At 42.8% G+C, this 23,514-nt stretch overlaps 1 protein-coding gene across 2 annotated transcripts in view; it reads right to left on the bottom strand.

Annotated features, from left to right (window-relative positions):
• Positions 1-342: 342 nt before the first annotated feature.
• Positions 343-23,514, bottom strand: part of AEBP2 (AE binding protein 2) — a 213,089-nt gene continuing 189,917 nt past the window's right edge. For both annotated transcript variants that reach the window (XM_029597351.1, XM_029597353.1), the window contains one exon: positions 343-9,337. In XM_029597351.1, coding sequence (XP_029453211.1) covers positions 9,304-9,337 — 34 coding nt within the window. In that variant the 3' untranslated portion in view covers positions 343-9,303. The remainder of the gene's footprint in view (positions 9,338-23,514) is intronic.

The following is a 23,514-nucleotide window of genomic DNA, read 5'->3' as shown; positions in this document are numbered from 1 at the left end:
AGGATCTAGGCATCATTGTGGATATGTTGAAATTCTCAATAGTGTGGGACAGTGGCAAAGAAAGTACATGGAATGATAGTAATTATTAGGAATAGAATGGAAAATAAAATAGAGAATATTATGACAACTATCGTTTCATGGTGCAACTGCACCTTTGAGTACTGTGTGCAATTCTGGTCACTGAATCTCAAAAAAAGATATAACTGAATTAGGAAAGTTACAGAGAAGGGAGACCAAAATGATAAAGGGGGTGGAACGATTCCCTTATGAGGAAAGTTTAAAGACATTAGGGCTCTTCAGCTAGGAGAATAGATGGCTGAGGAGAGATGACAGGTTTATAAAATGAGTGGAGTGGAATGGGTAAATGCAAATTTGTTTAATTTAAAACATTCAAAGATTAGGGGACATGAAATAAAATTATTAGAGTACATTTAAAACAAATAGAATTTATTTATTTTTTTAACTCACAAAATTAAGTAGCCGGTGGTGGAAGAAAGCTGTTTTAGTTATTTCTTGGACTTGGACTCAGACTCTGGTGGAGAGTTGGGAGTCTAGAGTGAAGCCAAGACGCAACATTTGAGCTGAGCAGGAGGGTTGTTCCACCCAAGATTACTTTTGAAAGAGGATGGACACGGTCTTCTTCCCCAACCTAGAGCATCTTTGTCTTTTGGGAGTTGAATTTTAGTTAATTTTGGTTTAGCCAGTTTGCAATTTTCTCTGCGGATTCACTGAGGTGGGTGACGGCTTTTGGCCAAAGGGATTAGGAGACAGATGTCATCTGCGTAAGAGTAATGGGCATTGTGGCAGTTTCTTGTGAGTTCACAGAGCAGGATTAGGTATATACTGAAAAGTGTGGATGAGAAGATGGAGCCTTGTGGTACTCCACAGGAGAGTGAGTGGGGTTTGGAGAAAGCTAATTCTATGAAGACTATTTGGATGCGGTCTTGGAGGCTGGATGCGTATTCAACCAGCCAATTATCCAGATTGGGAAATGTGTACCCCAATTTGCATAAATGTGCTGTAACCACTGCTAGATATTTTACAAACACAAGTCGTGCTGACACTAGGTTGAATGACAGTACACAATATTGGCGGTGTGTTTCCCAATTATAAATTTGAAATACTTGCTGTGTCTTGGATATCTCTCTCTGTGACTAAGTACTACAGACTAGCGAGCCTGATGTCAGTGTTGGCCAAAATAGTAGAAGCTATTCTGATGAACAAAATTAGGCAGCACCTGGATAGATACAGACTAAAGGGGCAAAGCCAAAATGGATTTATCAAAGGGAAATATTGCCTTACAAATGTTAGTTTTTTTGTGTTTTTTTTTTAAGGAGTTAAATACGTTGATACGGGTGGGTGTTGATACAGTATATCTGGATTTTCAGAGGGCAGCTGACAAAGTCCCTCATGTGAGACAACAGGACATTTTAAAAAGTCATGTGACAGGAGGCAATATTCTATTGTGGATTGGTAACTGGTTAAAGGACAGGCAAAAGGAGGACTGGTCATTTTTCTCAATGGAGAACAGTCAATAGTGATGTGCATTAGGGATCTGTACTAGGACTGGGGCTTAAATATATTTATAAGTGATCTGGAAAAGAGAGTAAAGAGCAAAGTAATTAAATGAACAATGACAATTATTCAAAGCTGTTCGATCATGAGGACCTTGCAAGACTGGGGTACTGGGCACATAAACGGCAGATGAAATTTGATGCATATAGGAAAGAACACCACAAACTATACACGAGCATTGCTGGGTTCCATATTAGCTATCATCACTGAGGAAAAGGGATCTTGGAGTCACTGTGGAAAATACTTTTGAAAACGTCAGGCCAATGAATCAAAAAACAAACAGAATATTAGGTATTTTGGAAAGAATGGAAAATAAAACAGAGGACAATATAATGCCTCTATCAATCCATGGTACAACCGCACTTGTACTGTGTGCAGTTCTGATCTCACCATCTTAAAAAAAGTTATAGCAGAACTAGAAAAGGTACAGAGAAGGGCAACCAAAGGGATATGGGGATGAAATAGCTTTCCTCATGAGAAAGGTTAAATAATTTAGGGCTCTACAATCTGGATAAGAAACAACAGAAGAGAGATGACAGATGTCTATAAAAATTGAATGAGGTGGAATGGGTAAACAGAGAACAGTTATTTATCCCTTCAAATTGTACTAGGACTATGGGATACTCCATGAAGTTAATAAGTATCTCATTTAAAACATTTAAGAATATTTTTTCACTCAGCATGCAAACTATGGAATTTGCTAAAAGAAGTGGTGAAAGCAGTTAGTGTAGTAGACTTGTAGGTGGCCACTGCTTATCCCTTATGAGAAAAAAGGTTTGGATCTATTCTTTGAGATCCTGGCAAGTACTTGTGTCCTGGATGATCACTATGAGAGACAAGAGGCTGACCTGATGGAACTTTGATCTGATCCAGCATGGAATTTCTTATGTTTAAATCCAGAGCACAGAGCAGGTCTCTTTTTCCTGGAAAGGGCACCGAGGTACCTAGGGAACCATCTTGAACTTTTCCTTTAACAGGAATTCATTTAATGTTCTTAGGTCTAGGATAGGACAGTCCCCTATCTTTTTCTTTTTAGGATTAGAGAATATCTGGAATCAAATCCCTGTCCTCTTTTCCCTGGTGAAATGGGTTCAACCGTTTTGGCCTCTAAAGATGACAGTTTCTTGAGTAGTAACACTTGATGCTGAGAGGTAGACCATGATCCTCTTGGTGGGCAACATGGTGGGTTTCCAATAGGAATGGGAAGGTTATTAAACTGGACAATGTCCAATTTTGCCCTGGGCTCATCTTTCTCCTCCAACAAATGGAATGGACTCTGGAAGAGAGGTTTTCAGGTAGACACTTCCTTATTTCCTGTGGAGGACAGGAGTCTGAGGGGAGACCCATCAATGACTCCTGAGCAGAGAAAATTTCAGAGTTATACTGGTAACCCCAGGAGTGCTCAGACTCCGATTCAGTATCCTATACTGATGGAGTGTCTGAGTTTGCTTCTAGCTAAGTCAAGTCCTCGCTGAATGTTCCCCTCATGACTACTGGAATCTAGACATCTATGCAATCTTTTGCCTTGGTGGAGAGCTTCCTGAAACTGACAGCACTGAGGTTGGTATCAATATTGATGCTCCTTCTGGCAGACATTAAAGACAATGACTTCATATGTTGCCAATACTGGTGTACCTCCATCCACATTGCTATCTATGCTAGTGCCCTGAAGTTCTCAAGATGGCAGTCCAGTGACTCCTGGATCCTTCTCTCCAACTCTACATCCTCTTGGGTCACTTCAGCAATAGTGGGGTAGTGACCCAGGATATCTATCATAATACTCCAAATTTCTTAGGGGGGTGTGACCTTCTCTGTGGGGGATGCTTGGGTGGGGATATATGTCTACCATCTACATCTCCTTATTTTCAGCACTATTCATTGACAGCCACTGATGACAATGCTTCTTTGCCTTTGCTCTGATGCTGATGAAGCAGAATACATTTATTGCATCTAAGGAGCTAGAGGATACTCTAGCTCCCCAGTGCTGGACTCCAAGTGGATCAACGCTACTTCCATATCGATGCACCACAAGCATCCACTGCAGCTCCAATGCCTATCGAGGTCAGTGCCAAAAGAGTGGACTTCTTCAAACAGACTAGCTTCTCCATACACACATCTGATCTGAAGACTGTTGGGAGACATCTGACAGGTGCTAAAAATGTTGTGCTTTACACACAAGACAGCATGTATAAATCATTGTTATGGTGGGGGTGCCAGATGCTAGCATTAACCTGCTGGCCTTCTCCTGGAACATTGTCAAGAATATTACTGAAGCAAAATCAAATGTCTCAATAATCAGACAAAGCTGACTGATGAACCATGAAAATGGCCACAAGAAAAAAGAAAACAATTTCAACAAAAATCCTGTTTAAAGGAATAAAAGGGTTTTTTTTCTAAGAACACAATCCTCAGTGTAAAAAAAGTGCTTTCCTTACAATGAAAAAAAAGCAATTGTAAAAAAACCCCAAAAAACTAAGGAAGCTTATGGAGCTGCTGCAATGCAAGATGTCTTGCATATGCTAAACAGAGCATGTCAAAGCTCTAGGAGTGTTCAACTAACGTTTCTAAGCAGCCTAATCTGATAAAATAAATCAAAACAGATACCTATTGATGATCCTTCTTGGGAACAGCACTTCCCTACAGAACTCTTCCCCAGAGGAGCTCTGCTAGATGCTGGTGGTTCTCCCACTTCAGGAAGCAAGTAAAAGTTTGGCTCTTCTGCCAGACTTAATACCAAACCTGAAACTTCTTCCATTCAAAGAAGTATATGAAGCCTGCCCCTATACATGCTATGAATGTTATAAATTACCAATATGCCACTACAATCCATTGCATTGCTGAGATGTTATGTATTTTAATTTTAGGCATTACTACTGATTTCAAGTTCATGTAGTTCTCCTAGGCTTAGTCCTTCATTTATTTCTAATTCAGGGCTTACTGTGCACCACCTTTTGTTAAGCTGTTATTGATCCCCGATAGTATGCTGCTATTCTAATATGTTGAACCCCATTTTGTGTGAATTTATTCAAAAAGGCAGATAAATCCAAATAAAACAGAAATAAATGTGAGGACTATATATCCTGCTTTTCCTCTGAGAAAGTTTTGTTCCAATCTTACAAGATTAACAGTAGTACACTGTCGTTATAAGCTCCCGAAAGACATTGTTAACAAGGTGCTTTTTAACAGTTCTTCTGGCAGCACTAGTGAATTACAATATCCTTCAAAATTACTACCATCATAATATGTACATTTTCACTTTCATGCTCTAAAAAAATCTACATTTCATAGTATAAAAATATATTACAAATCTGCTGATTTATGTACAAGCTGAATTTTTTACTATTACCTATCTGCCATACAAGGCTAATGAATCACACAAGTTTCTATTGTTTCTGCATGTAAAAAAAAAAAATATATATATATATATTGGTACGACTTCATTTTAATTTTCTAAAACAAACTTTGGTGCATCAAGGAATGAGCTTTCTAGATGTGTCCAAAAATACAAATTTCTTTACATTTAGAAAATGGTAAGCCAAATGAAACAAGATAACCATTCATAAAACAGCTAGCATATTCTTAAGTGTATAGTTACAATACAGCACCAAAGTATTAAAGGTACAGAGTTCTTAAAAAAAATGGTTGCAAATTCAGTTCTGTATCTGTTTACTGAGCTATACATTTAACTCTTAACTTTCAGTGCATGCATGAATCTTAGTCCTGAAGTTGTCAACAGAAGTACTTGGACAAGATTCTTAACGTTTCATTCACATTTGCTACACATTTAATATTTAGCTGATTAAAAATGACAAGCATGCAAAGTTGGTTACATGTAATGTGTTTTCTGAAGACAACAGATCACAAGATTGCACACATGGGGGTCACGAGACCATATGTGGGCGTGACAGACTGGATTTCCTAAGCTTTTAGGAAAGAGTGGGAGGGAGAAAAAAGTTTCCTCTCCAAGCATGCATGGGAGCTCCTGCATGGCACCAGCCCAGCAGCCTGTTTCAGTTTCCAGTTGATAATGAAACACCCACCACACAAAAGGAAGCAGGATGAGTAGGTATGACAGGTGATCTGTCTTCAGGGAACACCTATTACAGGTAAGCAACTTCACTCTTTGAAGACCAGCCGATTAGTCAGTCCACACGCATGAGTCTCCCTAGCTAGGGGCTGTCTTCAATAAAAAATGGAACATACCACATCCACCAAATGGGGAAAAACAAATGTTTTTGTTGGGGCAAAAAAATGTGCATTTTATTCCTTTTTAACAGTAAGAACACACAATGGAGAAGACAAGCTGAAACCACAAAATGGACACTACAGATTGAGGGAGGAGGGAAATCATCATCTAGCCATCAAAAAGGCCTGCAGGACAGACAAGTCACACCTAGAGGCTGATGCAAAAAGGTGCGCTTAGCACAGCACACAGTTTAAACCTCAGTTATGCGCACACTCTGCAAATGCAACAAGGAGTTTTGTGTACAACACTGTGCATTTAAATTCATGCCCTCATAGTGAAATTGCTGTTAACGATGGCATTAAGTATTATTCCTGAATGCAAAGAGGTGTGCTGGATTACATCCTGTTTTATTACTGCTTGAACTTTCTAACTCCTGAAACGGACAGCATTGCAGGCACCTTAAGACTGCAGTAGAAACTGGAGTTCTGGTGCTAGGATCTTTAGGTGGGATTTTAAGCATAGAAAATACGCTTTGCACATAAAAAGGTATGTTTTCCATGCATACAGTATGATTATATATGCAAAAAATGCTTTCTGATCAGTAAGCATTTTGTTCACACAACTCATATTGAATGCATGGAAAACGGGATTTGTGCACATTGCCTACATTTTCTGTGCATAAACTAGTTTTTCTGTGCACAAAGCCTTTTCTGTTTGCATTTTCTAGTTTGTATGCATTTTTTAATTCCCGCTGTATTAGCATACCATTAGCTTACTGTATCAGGAGTAAGAATAATTAGCTTATGTGGTATGAACTGTGTGCTGAACTTCAGTGCAGTTTTAACTTACAGTTTTTTGCATCGGCCCTCTTGTGTCCAAATAGAGCAATCTAAACAATAAGATGTGAATGTGTGGGCTGAACTGCGTCACCCATACAAATCTCCTCAGGGAGGAATATTTTAAAACAAGGATCCCAAACTACAGCCTGCAGGCAAGCTCATTTTCCTGGCCTGTCATGCTTGTCCTTTGCATGGCCAGGTGTGACTTATGGAAGGACTCGTGTTTCTTTTCATAGATGCAGCAGCTACAGGAAAACTGGCAGGGTTTACCGGGCCCCACCAGCAAGGAACAGCTACCAAATGGCACCCACCAGGGAAAAACTGCTTGACCCACACCAACAACCAGCTCCACTGGCAGAGAGTTCAGGCCCATCAGCCTTAAGTAGGGAAGGGGAAAGTGTGAACGAATGGGGAAGAAGTGAACTGAAAGCAGGAGGGGGTGAGGAGAGAAGCAGAGAGGGTAAGAGGAAGATAAGGGTGTGAGAGGAAGCCAAGGCAGTGTGAATAAGGAAAGGAAGAGTGAAAGGAAGTGTGGGTGAAGAGAAAGAGTGAGCGGAAAACAGTAAGTGGAGGAAAGGGGTGAAAACAGAAAGGTGAGAGCAAGAGTTTATGGGAGGTATATGAGTGGGAAAGTGTGCCAGATACATACTACCTTACCATTCTATTCACCCACCTGCTAGCTGCAGATGAAGGGGTGTGGCAGGGTTATATCTGCCATATTTCTATGGGAATCCTACCTTCCCTTCTTCTCTAGTATTTGAAATCACTGAAACAACCAGACTCCACAAAGGAGAACTCTCCCACTCATCAAGCCTCCAAGGCAAAACCCCTTCAGCCCATTAAGTGATTTGAACCGTTGCATGTGACCCCTCATTTAAAGTTTGGGGATCCCTGTTTTAGATGGATGACCTGACATTTCCATGATCTTATGTGCCCAATTAAGGTCCAGCTTGCCAGGCATGGAAGGAGGTGCAATCGGCTAGCTAACTAGAAAAGGTGTGGTCACCACACAACCTTTAAAAAAAAAAAAAAAAAAAGAGTCAAAGGAAAAACTGCTAAGTGAACTGGTTCTGGGGACTCCACAGCCAGTCAAGATTTTAGGATATTCATAATGAATACCGTATGTTTATGATAAATCTGAATGTGAGTGCATATTCACTATGAATATCCAAAAATCCCAACTGACTGTAGGGTCATCAAGACAGGTTTGGGAAGGGCTGTTCTAAGGGCTGTAGTATACTCCAGACAGAAAATGATAGCTTATGAGCATCTGAGAGTGAGCTGGCCTTCAAATATGCCCCCTTTATTTCGTGGAACCTCTAAAATGTGAGATCTTGGAGCTGTGTGTTGAAGAGCTGTATTGCCACACAAACATCCACCTAGGGCTTGGCACCAATTCTTTTTAGTTCTCAAGTCAAGTCCTTGCAGTCCCTGGTCACAAGATCTAACCCAAGAGTTTAAGGATCCCTTTGGTAAAGCCTAGCCATTAGCGTGACCCTAGGCAGTTGTGTGTGTTGAGCCTTTGAGGTCAGCAGTTTGGAGCTAGATAAGCTTACCGGCAAGTAAAGCTCAAACCGTTCTAGGCAACATTTTTATGCAGATCTCACAACCAGAGGTTGTAATGTATGTGATAGTGACTGATATCCGTGTGCACTTGGGGCAAAAGATGAAGCTGGTGGATTGCATCTCAAACATGTGAGGAAAACTCTACTCAAATCAAAAGCTGAAATTTTCTTCCTGTAGAAGAGACACCTGAAAAAAAAGAATAGCTGGTGGCCTGTAATGCATGGTACCACTGAAAACAATGCATGAACTGGAGAAATAGTAGGATTGTCAACAAGTTCAAGAAACTTAGAAACAAATGAAAATCCTGACTAAGGAAGACTGGGTAGGGCAGTGGTGGAAACAGATGTAAAATTTATGCTAGAAGTTAAAAAAAAAAAAAACCAAAAACCCACTGAAAGAATAATTCAGCTGCACAGCTGAAGTCACATCCAATGCTGCTGGTGAATAACATGAAATTCATGTGGGTGGCAGAGCAGCTGTAGCATGAGAACTCCCATGCATGCCTGGAACAAATATTTTCCACAAAGTTCTTCAAGTTTCTTCTGTCAGGGACATGCACAGTCAAGTAATCCCGTGTGTATGAAAAGCATATCAGCCAGTCCTCAGAGAAAAAGTTAAACTGAACCAAATATATATTCTAAACTGGAAAACATCCCACTGTGTAGCACACATAGTGCTTGGAGAATAACTTAATAATCCCGTGATATAGCTTGGTTCTCTAGAGTATGCTCACTTTAAATAATACTGCATCAGATTACACATACCTTCTGGTTTATAGATTTTCTAGGATCTGTGATAGAGTGGGTTTTCAATTCATTGAATATACAATTTTGCAGTCACTAAAGAAAGAAAAGCAGCTTAAAGCAGCAAAAACATGCAAAGCCTTTAAGTTGTTCCACTAAGTTGCCAGAAGAGTGTTCTCATTCTCCCACTGCACCATTCCATGAAAATAATGTGGATGTAATATATTAATATATTCCACAGAAGCATGAATTCCATTCACAGAATGTTTATACTAAGCATAAATATCTAATAATTGAGGGGAAATTTGGGGGGGGGGGAGAAGACTAATGTGCAATTTTAATTCTAAACCCAGTCAGTGACTAAGACTGCAGACATCCTGGTTGCTTGGTTGTTCTACCTTCTTTTCAACCTCTTCTGTGGCATCGTTCTGGGGAAAAAAAAATGCAATCTTTATGTTGAGGGGTTCTAGGTCACTCAATGCACACAAACAGAATGATTGTACAAACAACCCAATCACAAATTATCTATGAAATTTGTCCAAATAACCAATGCCTCTTTTTGGCATAACAAGCTAGAATCCATTCCAGAAGAAAATCCAATATGCTCATATTTTAAATCTCAATAACTAATGTCAAGGGTTTCTTTTTCACCAATTTTTTTATTTTATGCTGCCTTCCAAGCTGTGATTGTTCTAGAAATTCACTATAGGGTGACAAAGATCTTTAATAAAGGTATAAAGACCTGGTTATATGCTGAGGAATTTGCAGTTGACAGTATAACTTCACAGTAAAGTGTAATGAATGTTACACTATCGGCCACATTTTTAAAACGGCCGCATGTGTAAAAATCGGCACTTATGCGTGTGGTCGGGCCCTGTGCGCATTTTCAAAAGGGCCCGGCCACACGCATAAGTGCTGATGTGCGCACAAGTACCGGGCCCTGGAATAGGGGCGGGCCAGGGGCATGGTGAGACAGCAGTCATTAGCCGCTGTTCTGGGGAAGTGCGCACCAGCAATTGGCCGGTGCACGCAAACTACTTCTGCTCCAGGGGAGCAGTAAGTAGTAAAACAAAAAAAAAAGTTAGTTGCTAGATGGGTATAGGGGATGGAGAGGGGAAGATGGAGTTTAGGTAGGGAAGTTCCCTCCCAGAACACTTTTTAATTGGAGCAGACTTGGAGAGAAATGGGGAAGGCCCGATTGAGTTGCCGCACGTAATTTACTAAATCCCCCCCAATGTTATAAAATTTGCGCACCCCGAGCGAGGGCACCTTTTAAAATCTACCCCATATGTTTTATTTTGTACATTATATTTTTGTATTGGTTTTGTGTGTTTCAATGTAGGCAGTTATGGTAATGTATATGCATCTTGTAAACTGCTACAATGTAATGAGTAGTGGTATATAAGATTTTTTAAATAAATATAATTGCAAACAACCTGAATAACTAAACTGCAGAATGCTCATTCTGAATGATAAAACTTCTTTTATACAAAAGGGAAAAAATGTTTTAATCTAAAACAAAGGAAATACAAATATCAATTTTACTGTTGTTAAGACTCAGCCCTATAGGCATTTTTCCATAATAGCAGCTAAAAGTGGGGGATTAGTATAGGGAAGAAATATTTTTAATTAACCCTCTCACATTTTATTACATTAAGATATAAAGCACAAGTAAAGCAAAGTTGCTTACCTGTAACAGGTGTTCTCACAGGACAGCAGGATGTTAGTCCTCACATATGGGTGACATCATCAGGATGGAGCCCAATCATGTAACACTTTTGTCAAAGTTTCCAGAACTTTGACTGACACCTACTGGGCATGCCTAGCATAGCACCAACCCTGCAGCCAGCAGGGGTCCCCCTTCAGTCTCGTCTTATAGTAAAAGTACAGGTGAAAAAAAGCAAGTTTGCTTACCGTAAACTGTGTTTCCGTAGATAGCAGGATGAATTAGCCATGCTGTCATGGGAAGTGTCGCGACCCAAAGTAGGCAGAGTCTCCTCAGCCAGTAACAGAGCTTGGACTCTGTGCGGCGTGCGGTGATGTTCCCTCTCCTCTTCAGTTTCTTTGTAGCCAAGCAAGAGGTAATATATGTTAGTGTGTCCTGTAGACTGTCTAGGGAGGAGGGAGGGAACGCATGTCTAATTCATCCTGCTATCTACAGAAACACCGTTTACGGTAAGCAAACTTGCTTTTTCCCCATCAATAGCAGGGCTGAATTAGCCATGCTGTCTGGGAGTCCCAAGCTCCCGGGTTGTGTCCATGTATAATGTTTTTGAAGGTTTGGACAGCAACTCTTGAAGTAGTAGACAGTCTCATAAGTTACGTGTTGTTGATAAGACTGCTGTGCCTAGTGCTGCATCAGAGGTCGTTTGTTGTTGAAGGGAATAGTGAGATGTGAAGGTATGAATGGAGGACCATGTTGCCGCCTTGCAGATATCCAATAGTGGAACATTGTTCAAGTGGGCAACTGATGCTGCTGTGGCGCGTATCTGATGCACCTTAGGCTTACATTCAAGTTTGATAGAACATTTATTGTATAAAATAGAATGCACTGTGATAACCAACTGGCTATAGTCCTTTTTGAAACGGGTTGGCCCGGATCATTGGGGTTAAAGGATAGGAACAGTTGAGAGTGCCTAGAAGTGGACTGAGTCCTTTGTTTGTAGTAGGCTAGAGCTCTTTTACAGTCTAGAGTATGTAGAAGTTTCTCTCGTTCGTTGGCATGCGGCTTTGGCATAGAAATGGGGAGAGTGATGGTTTGATTGAGGTGAAAAAAGGAAACCACCTTAGGGAGAAAGGTAGGGTGATGTCGGAGAGTCACTTTGTCATGGTAAAACTCTAGATAGGGGGAGTAGTGAACCAATGCCTGGAGTTCACTGACCCTCCCGTCTGATGTGATGGCCACTAGAAAAACTGTTTTCCATGTCACATATTTCATGTGGCTGGTGTCCATTGGTTCAAAAGGTGGTAGCATGAGCTGTTCCAAAACTATGTTGAGATCCCATGGTACCGTGGTTTGGTTACCGGCGGGCGAAGTCGTAACATGCCTTTCATGAATCTAGATATTAGTGGATGATTTGATATAGGTAGATCGTTATGCTGGTCATGAAAACGCTGCTATAGCACCAATGTGTACTTTGACTGAAGTGGTAGCTAAGCCTGCCTCGTATATGGTGTGTAGATACTGTAGTAATTGAGAGACGGTAGCAGAAAAAGGACTGATGTTCCTATGAGTGCACCAGGTTAGATAGCAATGCCATTTGCCTGTATAGTTACGTCTGGTAGATGGTTTCCTGGATGCGATGAGGATGTCTTCCACATGTGTGGGTAAATTAAGGTGATTCAGTACTTGCCGTTCAATCTCCATGCTGTGAGATGAAGTGATTGATTCATCAGGTGAAGAAGAGAGCCCCCTTCTTGTGTTAGATGTGGACAGTTTTGAAGCAAAAGTGGTGGGCGGATGGAAAGACGTATCAGATACGCATACCATGGCTGTCTTGGCCATGCTGGAGCGATGAGTATCATGTCCGCCACATCTTGTATGCACTTCTGAACTGTCCGAGAAATTAGTGGAATGGGAGGATAAGCATACATCAAGCCTGTTGCCCATGGATTCAATCCATGGGCAACCATATGCAAATCTGGGGCTAACCATATGCTGCTTGGATAAATGGAGCAGAAGGTTTGAACTTATCTGTTGCTTTCTGTAGCAAAGAGATCTATTGATGGAAAACCCCATTGTTGAAAAATGTTTTCCACTACTTCTGGATTCAAGGTCCACTCGTGTGGATGAAATACTCGGCTTAAACAATCTGCTGTTATATTGTCTAGGCCCGGAAGTAAGTGGCTTGGAGAGAGATTTGGAACTTGAGCGCCCAGTGAAGTATCCGGAGTGCTTCCTGACAAAGTATCCAAGAACCGGACCCTCCTTCTTTATTTATATAAAACATTGCCACATGGTTGTCGGTATACACCATGAGGTTCGAGTGTTGGATTTGAATTGAGAAGGTTTTAAGTGCCTTCATGATCGCTCGAAGCTCTAGGAGATTGATCTGGTACATAGATTCTTGAGATGTCGAGGCGCCTTGCGTTTTTAGGTCGCCGAGATGGGCCCCCCAACCTTTCCTGGACGAATTGGTAGTGAGCGTGAGCTGATGTGGAGGTAGACAAAGGGGGCCCCCGTTGATAGGTTGGAAGGAGAGAGCCACCAGTGGATGTCGTCTTTCATTGTGTTGGTAATGAGAATCTTGAAGCTGAGTGGTTGTAGAAACTGAGACCACTGCGTCTTTAGCCCCCACTGTAAGCGGCGCATGTGAAGCCTGGTGTGGGGAACTACGTAGATGGCTGCCGCCATATGCAGCCAATCAGCAAGCGGACAGCGGGGATTTAAATCCCGCTCCTCTCAGGCGCCATCTCTTCTTCCTTGCCGCTCCAGACGGGAAAGCCTGCGCAATCGGCGCCTCGACCTGCCGGGGTAAGGCTCTAAATATACACTTACCCCAAGCCGTCTCAGCGCCGCCTGCGAGCTCCGTTTTCGCCGCTGCTCCTCTTCAGCGCGAGCCTTCCAGCTCGGCCTGCCGCATCGCCATAGCCCGCCCAGAGCGAGGCCACCTCCAGCAGCCAATCAGCAAGCGGACAGTGGGGATTTAAATCCCGCTACTCTCAGGCGTCGCGCGCCTAAGGAGCGCAACAAAGGGGCCTGCCCCTTTGTGCGCCCCTTCGTGCAGCCCCGGAGGACCTTACTACCAGCCACAGCTCCAACGTACCATAGCACACAACGTTTGCCCTCTACCTCCGGTCCTCCGTCAGCACTAACGCAGCACCATCACAACACAAGAACAACCTGCTAAAATGGCTCCTACCTTCCCAATACCTATACTACAACATAACATTTCATCTATAGGTAAATCTAACATACCATTCTTACCGTCTACAAAACAATCTAAACGACAGATCCTACATCGTAACCTTAAATCACTCACCCCAATTTTGATAACACCTATCACCCAACTCTTAGGCCTCACCCTATTCTCACTGTCATTATTCAATGCTCAATCTTTATCCAAGAAATCTCTAATCCTTAACGACTATCTCCTCAACACCAAACCTGATATATGTGCCATAACGGAAACATGGCTCAAACCCACGGACACAGCAATTATAAACCAACTTCCCACCTCAAACTATGACATCTTCTCCATCCCCCGTCTGAAAAAAAGAGGAGGAGGACTCCTACTTGCATCTAAAAAAGACCTGTCTCACCCTACACCCATTCACTTCAAAGTCTAAACTAGAAATTGGTTTCTTCACCTCGGAACAATTACAAATACTACTTGTCTATGCACCTCCAGGCTTCCTTGAGACAGACCCCTCCCCCCTAGTAGAAATAATCACAACCCTAATCAAATTGGACGCTCCAGCAATCATCCTAGGAGATTTTAATCTGCATGTGGACAATCCCACCCTCTCACCCAGTTGCGAATCCTTTCTCACAGCCCTCTCAGCCCTGGGTTTTAAACAGATAGTTAAAGCCACACACAAAGCGGGACACACGCTGGATCTTATCTTTATTAATTCAAGCATCAAACACTCTTCGCGCCTCAAGAGCAAGAAGGTCCCCTGGTCTGATCACTCACTTATCTCAACTTCATTCTCATTGAAAAAATCCTCCACCCCCAAGGGGCCCTTACCATCCTTCCCTTACAGAAGATCCTGTTCTACAGAGGACCTTAGCTCACACCTAGCCTCCCAACTACCATCCATTGATCTTTCAAATCCGAACACAGCTCTCCGCTCTTGGAACGCCATCACTGATTCCATAGCTAACAAGTTATGCCCACTAGCAACCAAAAAACCATTGCCAAACGCATCCAAAAGGCAACCATGGTTTACAGAAGAACTAAGAAAGCTAAAGCAAAGTCTAAGACAGAAAGAGAGCGACTGGCGCAAATCCCCTAGCACCCATTCACGATCCATCTACAAAGCCTCACTCCACCAGTACAAGTCTACTACCTCTAAATGCAAAAGGGACTACTATGCTTCCAAGATACATCACTTAATCTTCGACGCAAAAGCCCTCTTCGCCTATGTCTCCAATCTCACCAAAATCAACCCACAGGAGATTCCAAACAACCTAGCACAACCCAAAGCTGAAGAACTTGCTCTTCACTTTCACAATAAAGTCAACAGCCTTTTAATACAACTGCCCACAATCCCCACCAACCCCACTTTGTACCAGTCTCTTCAATAGTCATCCATCAATAACAATGGTCTGGAAACACTTGAACCCATCTCTATCTTAGAGTTACAAACTCTTTTAAGAAGAATGAAACCTTCCTCCCATCCTTTGGATACCATCCCCACCAAACTGCTTCTGGCTATCCCTGACTCCATCGCAAAATCTTTAACGGACATCATAAATTGCTCACTCACCCAAGGTCTATATCCTGACGACCTCAAATTGGCCTCCATCAAACCTCTACTTAAAAAACCCAACTTGGATTCCAAAGACCCTAACAATTTCCGACCCATCGCCAATCTCCCATTTATAGCCAAGATTCTAGAAAAAGTTGTCAACACTCAACTCTCCGACTACATTGAAGAAAATAAAATCCTATTCCCATCACAATACGGATTTCGCAAATCATTGAGCACAGAGTCCCTCCTCATCTCTATGTCTGACTTCATCTTAATGGGCCTTGACAAAGGCCAATCCTTCCTCCTGATTCTACTAGACCTATCAGCTGCCTTTGACACGGTCAACCATTACACTCTCATTTCCATTCTGGCTTCTATAGGCATCTCAAGCACCGCACTCTCATGGTTTAAATCTTTTCTTTCCAACAGAGGCTTCAAGGTTAAGATACAGGACAAAGAATCTTCAAGAATGGACGCTCCCATAGGAGTCCCTCAGGGCTCCTCCCTGTCACCTACCCTCTTTAACATCTATCTCTTACCAATCTGCCAACTCCTCTCCAACCTCAACCTCAAACATTTCCTTTACGCTGACGACATCCAGATCGTGATACCCATTAAAGAGTCTTACACAAAAACACTGAATCACTGGGAAAACTGTCTCTTCGAAATTAAACGCCTCCTATCTAACCTAAACCTAGTACTAAACTCCTCTAAAACAGAACTACTATTCATCTCCCCAGATAACAACTCCATCTCTAATCTTCCAACCACCCCCACTACTACACATGTGAAAGATCTAGGAGTGTTAATAGACAACCGGATGAACCTTAAAGCTTCCATCAACAGAACCACCAAAGATTGTTTCTATAAACTTCAAGTTCTGAAAAGAATTAGACCACTCTTCCACACTCAAGATTTCAGAACCATCCTTCAAGCTGTCATTTTCTCTAAGATCGACTACTGTAACTCTATCCTTCTGGGCCTACCCTCCTCCTACACTAAACCCCTACAGATGTTACAAAACGCTACGGCAAGATTACTGACAAATTCCAGGAGGAAGGACCATATTACTCCAATCCTAAAAGATCTCCATTGGTTGCCGATTCATTTTAGAATCCTCTACAAATCTCTTTCCATAATACATAAAACCATTCATCAACACTCCCCACTCGACTTACAAGTCCCTTTCCAAAAGTATAACTCCTCCAGACCAACCAGAGACGCACTCAGAGGAGCCCTCCTAGTACCCCCAGCCAAAACTACTAAACACATCACTCTAAGAGATCGGGCCTTCTCAACAGCCGGCCCCCTTTTATGGAACTCCATCCCACCAGACCTCAGACAAGAACCCAGCCTCCCAATCTTCAGGAAAAGACTTAAGACCTGGCTGTTCAAAAAAGCATTCCCGGACACTGATTAACCCCTGCAGCCTGTTGAACTACCTCCCCATTGTAAAAATGTTAATTTAATGTAAATATCTTTATCTAATGTTATCCTCTCCCTTTCTTCTCTACTCCCAGTTCTAGTACCTTGTTATTTGTAACTGCTTCCTCCTCACTAATAGGTTACTCATTTGTTCTTTGTACACCCCTGTTCTATGTAAACCGGCATGATGTGATTGTATCATGAATGCCGGGATATAAACATTTTAAATAAATAAATAATAAATAAATATGTCCCAGAAGTTGAAGGATTTGGCATGCAGATGCTTGAGTTTTGTTGATGAGGCTCTGCGCTAAGGTCATAAGAGTGCGCATTCTGTCCTGTGGGAGATAGGCCTTCTCTTCTGTCGTTTTGATGAGAGCACCTACAAACTGGAGTATTTGTGTAGGTTGGAGCTGGGATTTTTCGAAGTTGATCAGGAAATCCAACGTTTGGAGGCAACTGATTGTGCGTAACTTGTGCACTTTGAGTGGACGGATCGGAAGCTACTATTAACCAATTGTCCAGAAAAGGAAATATTTGGATCGAGAGTTGCCAGAGATGAGCCACCACCACCACTGCTAGGCATTTTGTGAACATCCTTGGGGCTGAAGACAGACCAAAGGGGAGCACTTTGTATTGGTAGTGTGAACTCTGAATCTGGAAACAGAGATACTGCCAAGAGGAAGGGTGAATTGGTATATGGGAATAAGCATCCTTCAGGTCGATGGAACATAGCCAATCGTGGGGTTATATCAGAGGTAGGATAGTTTTGAAAGAAGTCAGTTTGAATTTCTCTTTTTGAATGTGTTGATTCAGGAGGCAGAGATCCAGTATAGGACGGGGGCCTCCCGATTTCTTTGGAATGAGAAAATATAGGGAATAAAAACCCTGGTTCTGATGTTGAAGAGGAACCATTTGAATAGAAATGATGATGTATGGGATGATGTATGGGAGGGTGTAGCTCGTGTTGGAGACAGGTGAGAAAGGGGTGGAATGGATTTGAAATTTAGATGGTAACCTTCCTTGATGATGTTGATCACCCATTTGTCTGAAGTGATGGATTCCCAGTGGTTTAGAAAAAGTTGGAGACGCCCTCCTATGAAGTCTGGAGGTGGCGGTGGCTGGATGGTACTCAAAAAGACTTTTGCTGCTTTTCCTGCAGTGTTTGCTTTTGTTGTCTGGGTCTTCCCCTGGGCGTATTCTGGGGCGTGGACCTGAGGGGTGCATATGGATGTGGCCTATATTGTGCATACGGTCTAGAATATGACAACTGTGGGTAATACAGACGATGGAAAGGTTGAAAATCTCTCTGCTGAGACTTGTGTGATTCCGAGGGGAAGGTAAGAGATTGTACGGCTGCACTTTGTTCTTTCAAATGGGAGAGTGTGTCTGAACTGGTCACCAAAAAGATTATCTCCCATGCATGGAATGTCCGCCAGTTTGTCATGGACATCAGTGCAAATTGTGCTTGCCTTGAGCAGAGTAAGACGCCTGGCTGCTATGGCCGAAGCGGAGGTTCTTGTAGATGACTCAAATGATTCATAAACGGATCTGAGCAAATATCTAAGTCCTTCTTCTAAATCCAAAAATGGTTGTGGAAGGGTATTATCTTCTGAAAGACAGAGTGGGCGAAGTTTTTGAAGAGTCTTGAATAGGTATGTGTAGTATAAAATTGATGGTGTTGAATCCTAGATGTCAATATGGAGGAATGATAAATCGTCTTTGCGAAGTCGTCCAAACATTTATGTTCTCTATTTGGTGGGGCGTTCGAATGTAGTTTTGAGCGTTTTGCTTTTGCAACTGATGAGGAAGATGAGGAGATTCATAGATTGAAGAGTTACGAATCATATTTAATGTCAATCTTCCAGGAGGTTGCGGTCGTGGAAAATGGGGTTTTCCAATTTTTTATAAGGAGGTTTTGCAAGAACGAATGCGGCAGTAGGTTCAGCAGGGGTTTAAAAAATGTTGAGAATGCCCATCATTTCCGTTCTAGGATCTGGGATTTGTCCTGTTGGAACTTGGAGAAGGGTACCTACTTTCTCAATAAATTTTGAGTAGGTTAAGTTCTCAGGAGGAGAATAAGGCTCCTGTGGTCCCTTCTGGGGGGGTCCGATGGTAATCCGGTAGAAGAGTTAGACGAAACCGTAGAAACCTGTGAAACAGGGCTTGCTGAGTGATGCTCGGGTTCTGAGCTGTGGTCCCCTGTAAGGGATCCGTTGAAGAGGGTGTAGAGGTATGTGGAGAGAACACTGGTGGTACCTGATTACCTTGTTCCAGGTCTTGAAAAAATGTGGATACTTCTGATATTTTTGACATTGCAGATGCTGCAAGGGTTCCTTGCGGAAGGATGTGCAATTTCTGTCTTTTATGTGGAGGATAAATAGAATGTAGCGAAATATTCTGCGGTGAAGTATTCCCACTGTGAATGTTGGGATTTGCGTGAGCTTGTTTTGGTGTAGGTAATGCTGATCCTGCTGTGAAAGTGTGCACTGAGAGGAGATTGTTGTGAGGGAACGGATTCTGTAAAGAGAAAAACTAGGAGAAATCCCCGCGTGCGATCAGCTCACGGAAAAAAAGAAACTGAAGAGGAGAGGGAACCACGCGGGAACACCACCACGCAGCTGCACAGAGTCAAAGCTCTGTTACTAGCTGAAGAGAGTCCGCCTATTTCGGGTCGCGACGCTTCCCAGACAGCATGGCTAATTCAGCCCTGCTATAGACGGGAAATAAAACAATAAATCTTAAGCGAACCCAACTCCGCGGGGTGGCGGGTGGGTTTCGTGAGGACTAACATCCTGCTGTCCTGTGAGAACACCTGTTACAGGTAAGCAACTTTGCTTTCTCACAGGACAAGCAGGACGGTAGTCCTCACATATGGGTGAGTACTGAGCTGAGGATGCCCGAGCAATGCACCAAATGTACCCAAAGACGTGCAACAGGCACAAGAACTGGGGTGGAATTTGGTAGAGGGCATCCTGAACCCTACCAGGTTGGCAGAAGGATGTTGGTACCTCAGTTCGCAAATTTGTGTAGCACAGACTGGCTGAAGATGGAATCTTGTCTGCCAGCCTTGTCTAAACAATAATGGGCTGGGAAGGTGTGGAGAGAGCTCCAGGTAGCAGCCTTACTGATGTTAGCAAGCAGCACAGAGCGTAGGTGCGCTATTGATGTTGCCATGGCCCTGACAGAGTGTGCGTTAACACAGTCTTGAAGCGGAATGCCTGCCTGTTGGTAACAAAAGGAAATACAGTCCGTTAACCAGGAGGAGAGAGTCTGCTTACCCACTGGTTTGCTCAATTTGATGGGATCAAAGGACAAACAATTGAGTGCATTTCCTGTGGGCAGCTGTAGTCTAGATAAAATGCTAGAGCACGTTTACAGTCAAAGGTATGCAGAGCCCATTCTCCTGTGTTTGAGTGGGGGCCTGGGAAAGAAAATTTTTGTAAAGCTTTTTTTTATAAAGCTTGTTTCTAATTTTTGTAAAGCTTGTTGCTAAGTTATGTTACACTGTGAACCGAGGTGATGTTTTGCAAACGTGCCTCAGTATATAAGAAACCCTTAAATAAATAAATAAATAAATAAATAAAATGGGTAGTATAATGGATTGATTGATATGAAACTCCGATACTACCTTAGGCAAAAACTTAGGGTGAGTGCGGAGTACTATCCTGTCATGCAGAAGTTTAGTGTAATGTGGGTAGGTGACTAAGTCCTGTAACTCACTAACTTTGCGAGCGGATGTGATCGCCAAAAGAAAAATCACCTTCCAGGTGAGATGGCTGAGATCACAGGATTGGAGAGGCTCAAATGGCGGTTTCATGAGCCACCCCCAAAACCAAGTTGAGGTCCCAGGAAGGGGCCGGAGGGCGCAGAGGAGGTTTAAGGTGGAGCAAGCTCTTCAAAAAGCATGTTACAAGGGGTTGTACTGAAATAAGTACATCCCCGACACCTTTATGGAAGGCGGCTACCACACTAACATGTACACTTATAGAAGAAGTTTGGAGACCTGACTCTGATAGATGCCAGAGATAGTCCAAAAACTTCGGTGTGGAACAAGTTTAGGGATCGATGGACATGGAAGTACACCATACCGTAAACCTGTTCCATTTGTAACGATAAGACTGCCTTGTGGAAAGCTTTCATGAAGCTACTAGGACACGAGAAACCAGTTCTGAAATGTTAAGAGGTTGAAGTATTAACCTTTCAACATCCAGGCAGTCAGGGAGAGGGTTTAGAGGTTGGGGTGACGAAGGCAGCCGACGTTCTGAGTGATCAGAAGCGGGTCCTTCCCCAGAGGAATGTGCCGGTGTACTGATAGGTCTTGGAGAATTGGAAACCAGACCTGGCATGGCCAATGAGGGGCTTTGAGAATCATCAAACCCTTGTCCCTTCGCAACTTCACAAGAGTCTTCGATATAAGTGGAAGTGGAGGGTACGCATAAAGGAGACCGCTGGCCCACGAGAGGGAGAAAGCGTCTCTTGGCTGAAGGTGTTGGCTGCGAGTGAGAGAGCAGAAGTTCCCTACTTTGCGGTTGTGAATTGACGCAAAGAGGTCTATGTGAGGGTAACCCCAACGTTGGAATATTGAGTCCGCTACAGTGGGGTTAAGGGACCACTCATGCAGTTGAAAAGTGCGACTCAGCTTCTCTGCCAACACATTGTCCACTCCTGGCAAGTAGATGGCCCTGACGTACATCGAGTGGGAAAGGGCTTCCACCCATATCTGTGCAGCTTCCTGACACAGGGTGTAGGAGCCCGTTCCCCTTTGCTTGTTGATGTACCACATGGCCACCTGGTTGTCTGTTTGAATCAGGACGACCTGGTTGGACAGGTGATCCTGAAAAGCCCTGAGAGCATATCTGATTGCACGAAGCTCCAGGAAATTGATTTGGTGTTTGGCTTCCTCTGGAGACCAAATGCCCTGAGTTTGCAGGTTTGCAACATGTGCACCCCAGCTGAGGTTGGAGGCATCTGTTGTCAAGGTTATTTGAGGATCTGGAGCCTGAAATGGAAGGACTTGAAGCAAATTGGATTGGTTTATCCACCAAGCCAGGGATAAGCGGAGCTGGTTGGCGATGTGGACAATAGTGGACATTTGTCATCCTAGACCTTTGAAGGATAATATTCCTACCGGACAGTTCCTGCGGCTCCGCCGTCTCTGCTCCTCTCGAGCAGAATTTCTGGCACAGGCACAGGTTATGACAACTCGGTTTCTAGAACGTGGTTACCCTTCTAGGGTGATAAAAAAAGCATTTAAAAGGGCACTATACACATAGGGATTGGCTTTTCCTTCCCTCCACTAGTTCGGACGTGGCTAATAATTGTATCCTTCCATTTTCCATTCTAGGGAGCACTTTAGCCACCATGATTCGCCGACATTGGACTTCATTGGCACTCTCTGACTTGCTGCAGAGCCCCCTGCGCTTCACCTTTCGGCGGGGCAAAAACTTACGTGACCGGCTTGTACACACTGCTTTTATATGCATAGCCGTTTCACCACCTATGTATAGTGACTTTCATTATATTTTTTATGTCTAGATAATAACCTTCGTGTTGGTCCCTCCCGATGGAGCCTAGCGAAACACGGGACCGTGTCGGGGGACCGCTGTGATATGCCTTCCATTTAACTCATGGAGTTGCCGTCTGTACATTGATTTACTTTTTCTCGTTGGAACTTTAATAAAGTGTTTTTTGAATAACTTGGTGGTGACAAAATTTATCCTGCACCAGTGTACTTTGGTAATTGAAATCTCCCATTATTATTGCACTACCAAATTGGTTTGCTTCCCTGATTTCTCATAGCATTTCATCTGTCTGACCATTTTGTCCAGGTGGACGGTAGTATACTCCTATCACTATACTATTACCCAACACACATGGGATTTCTACCCATATAGATTCTACTGAGCATTTAGTCTCTTGTATGATCTTTATCCTGTAGGACTCTATACTCTCCCAGACAAAAAGTGCCACACCCCCACCAAGTTGATCCTCCCTATCATTGCGATATAATTTGTACCCTGATATAGCACTGTTCCATTGGTTATCCTCCTTCCACCAAGTCTCTGTGATGCCAATTATGTCAATCTCATCATTTGCTGCTATACACTCACTCTCCCATCTTACTAGATCAACCAAGCCAAACAAATACAAAGGAACACTCTGCGACAGGATCATAGCAAAAAAAAAAAAAGAAAAAAGAAAAAAAAAAAAAGAACACAGAACACTTCTGGTTGTTACCTATAGCTCCCACTTGAAACAACTGAAACATATCAAGGATCTGCAATCCTTCCTGGACAATGATACCCACTCTCTCACAGGCCATGGGTGGCAAGCCTATCCTGGCCTACTGACAGCTCCCCAACCACAAATAGTATTACGAGGACTATTCAGGAACCAGACCCTGCCAAAAACCCAGTTGCCAACTCTATCCACATATTAGCCCAGGCAACACCATCACAGGATCCAGCAACATCAACTACAACATCTGGGATTCATTCACCTCCTGTTCTGCCAATGTAATACATGCTATCACTTGCCAGCAATGTCCTCTGCTGTCTATATAGGACAAACAGGTAAATCCCTAAGGAAAAGAATAAATGGACAAATTTGGCATTAGAAATGGCAACATTCAGAAACCAGAACATTTCAGCCTTCCAGGATATTCTCTATCTGATCTTAGGATTGCCATATTCCTAAAAAGAAACATCAAAAAGAACACTCCAGTATGAAACTCATGAATTGGAACTCATAAAAAATGTAA

Source organism: Rhinatrema bivittatum, chromosome 4, assembly GCF_901001135.1.
Source record: "Rhinatrema bivittatum chromosome 4, aRhiBiv1.1, whole genome shotgun sequence".
Lineage (NCBI taxonomy): Eukaryota > Metazoa > Chordata > Amphibia > Gymnophiona > Rhinatrematidae > Rhinatrema > Rhinatrema bivittatum.
The sequence above is the reverse complement of the archived record's forward strand: the minus strand, read 5'-3'. Positions and strand labels throughout refer to the sequence as shown.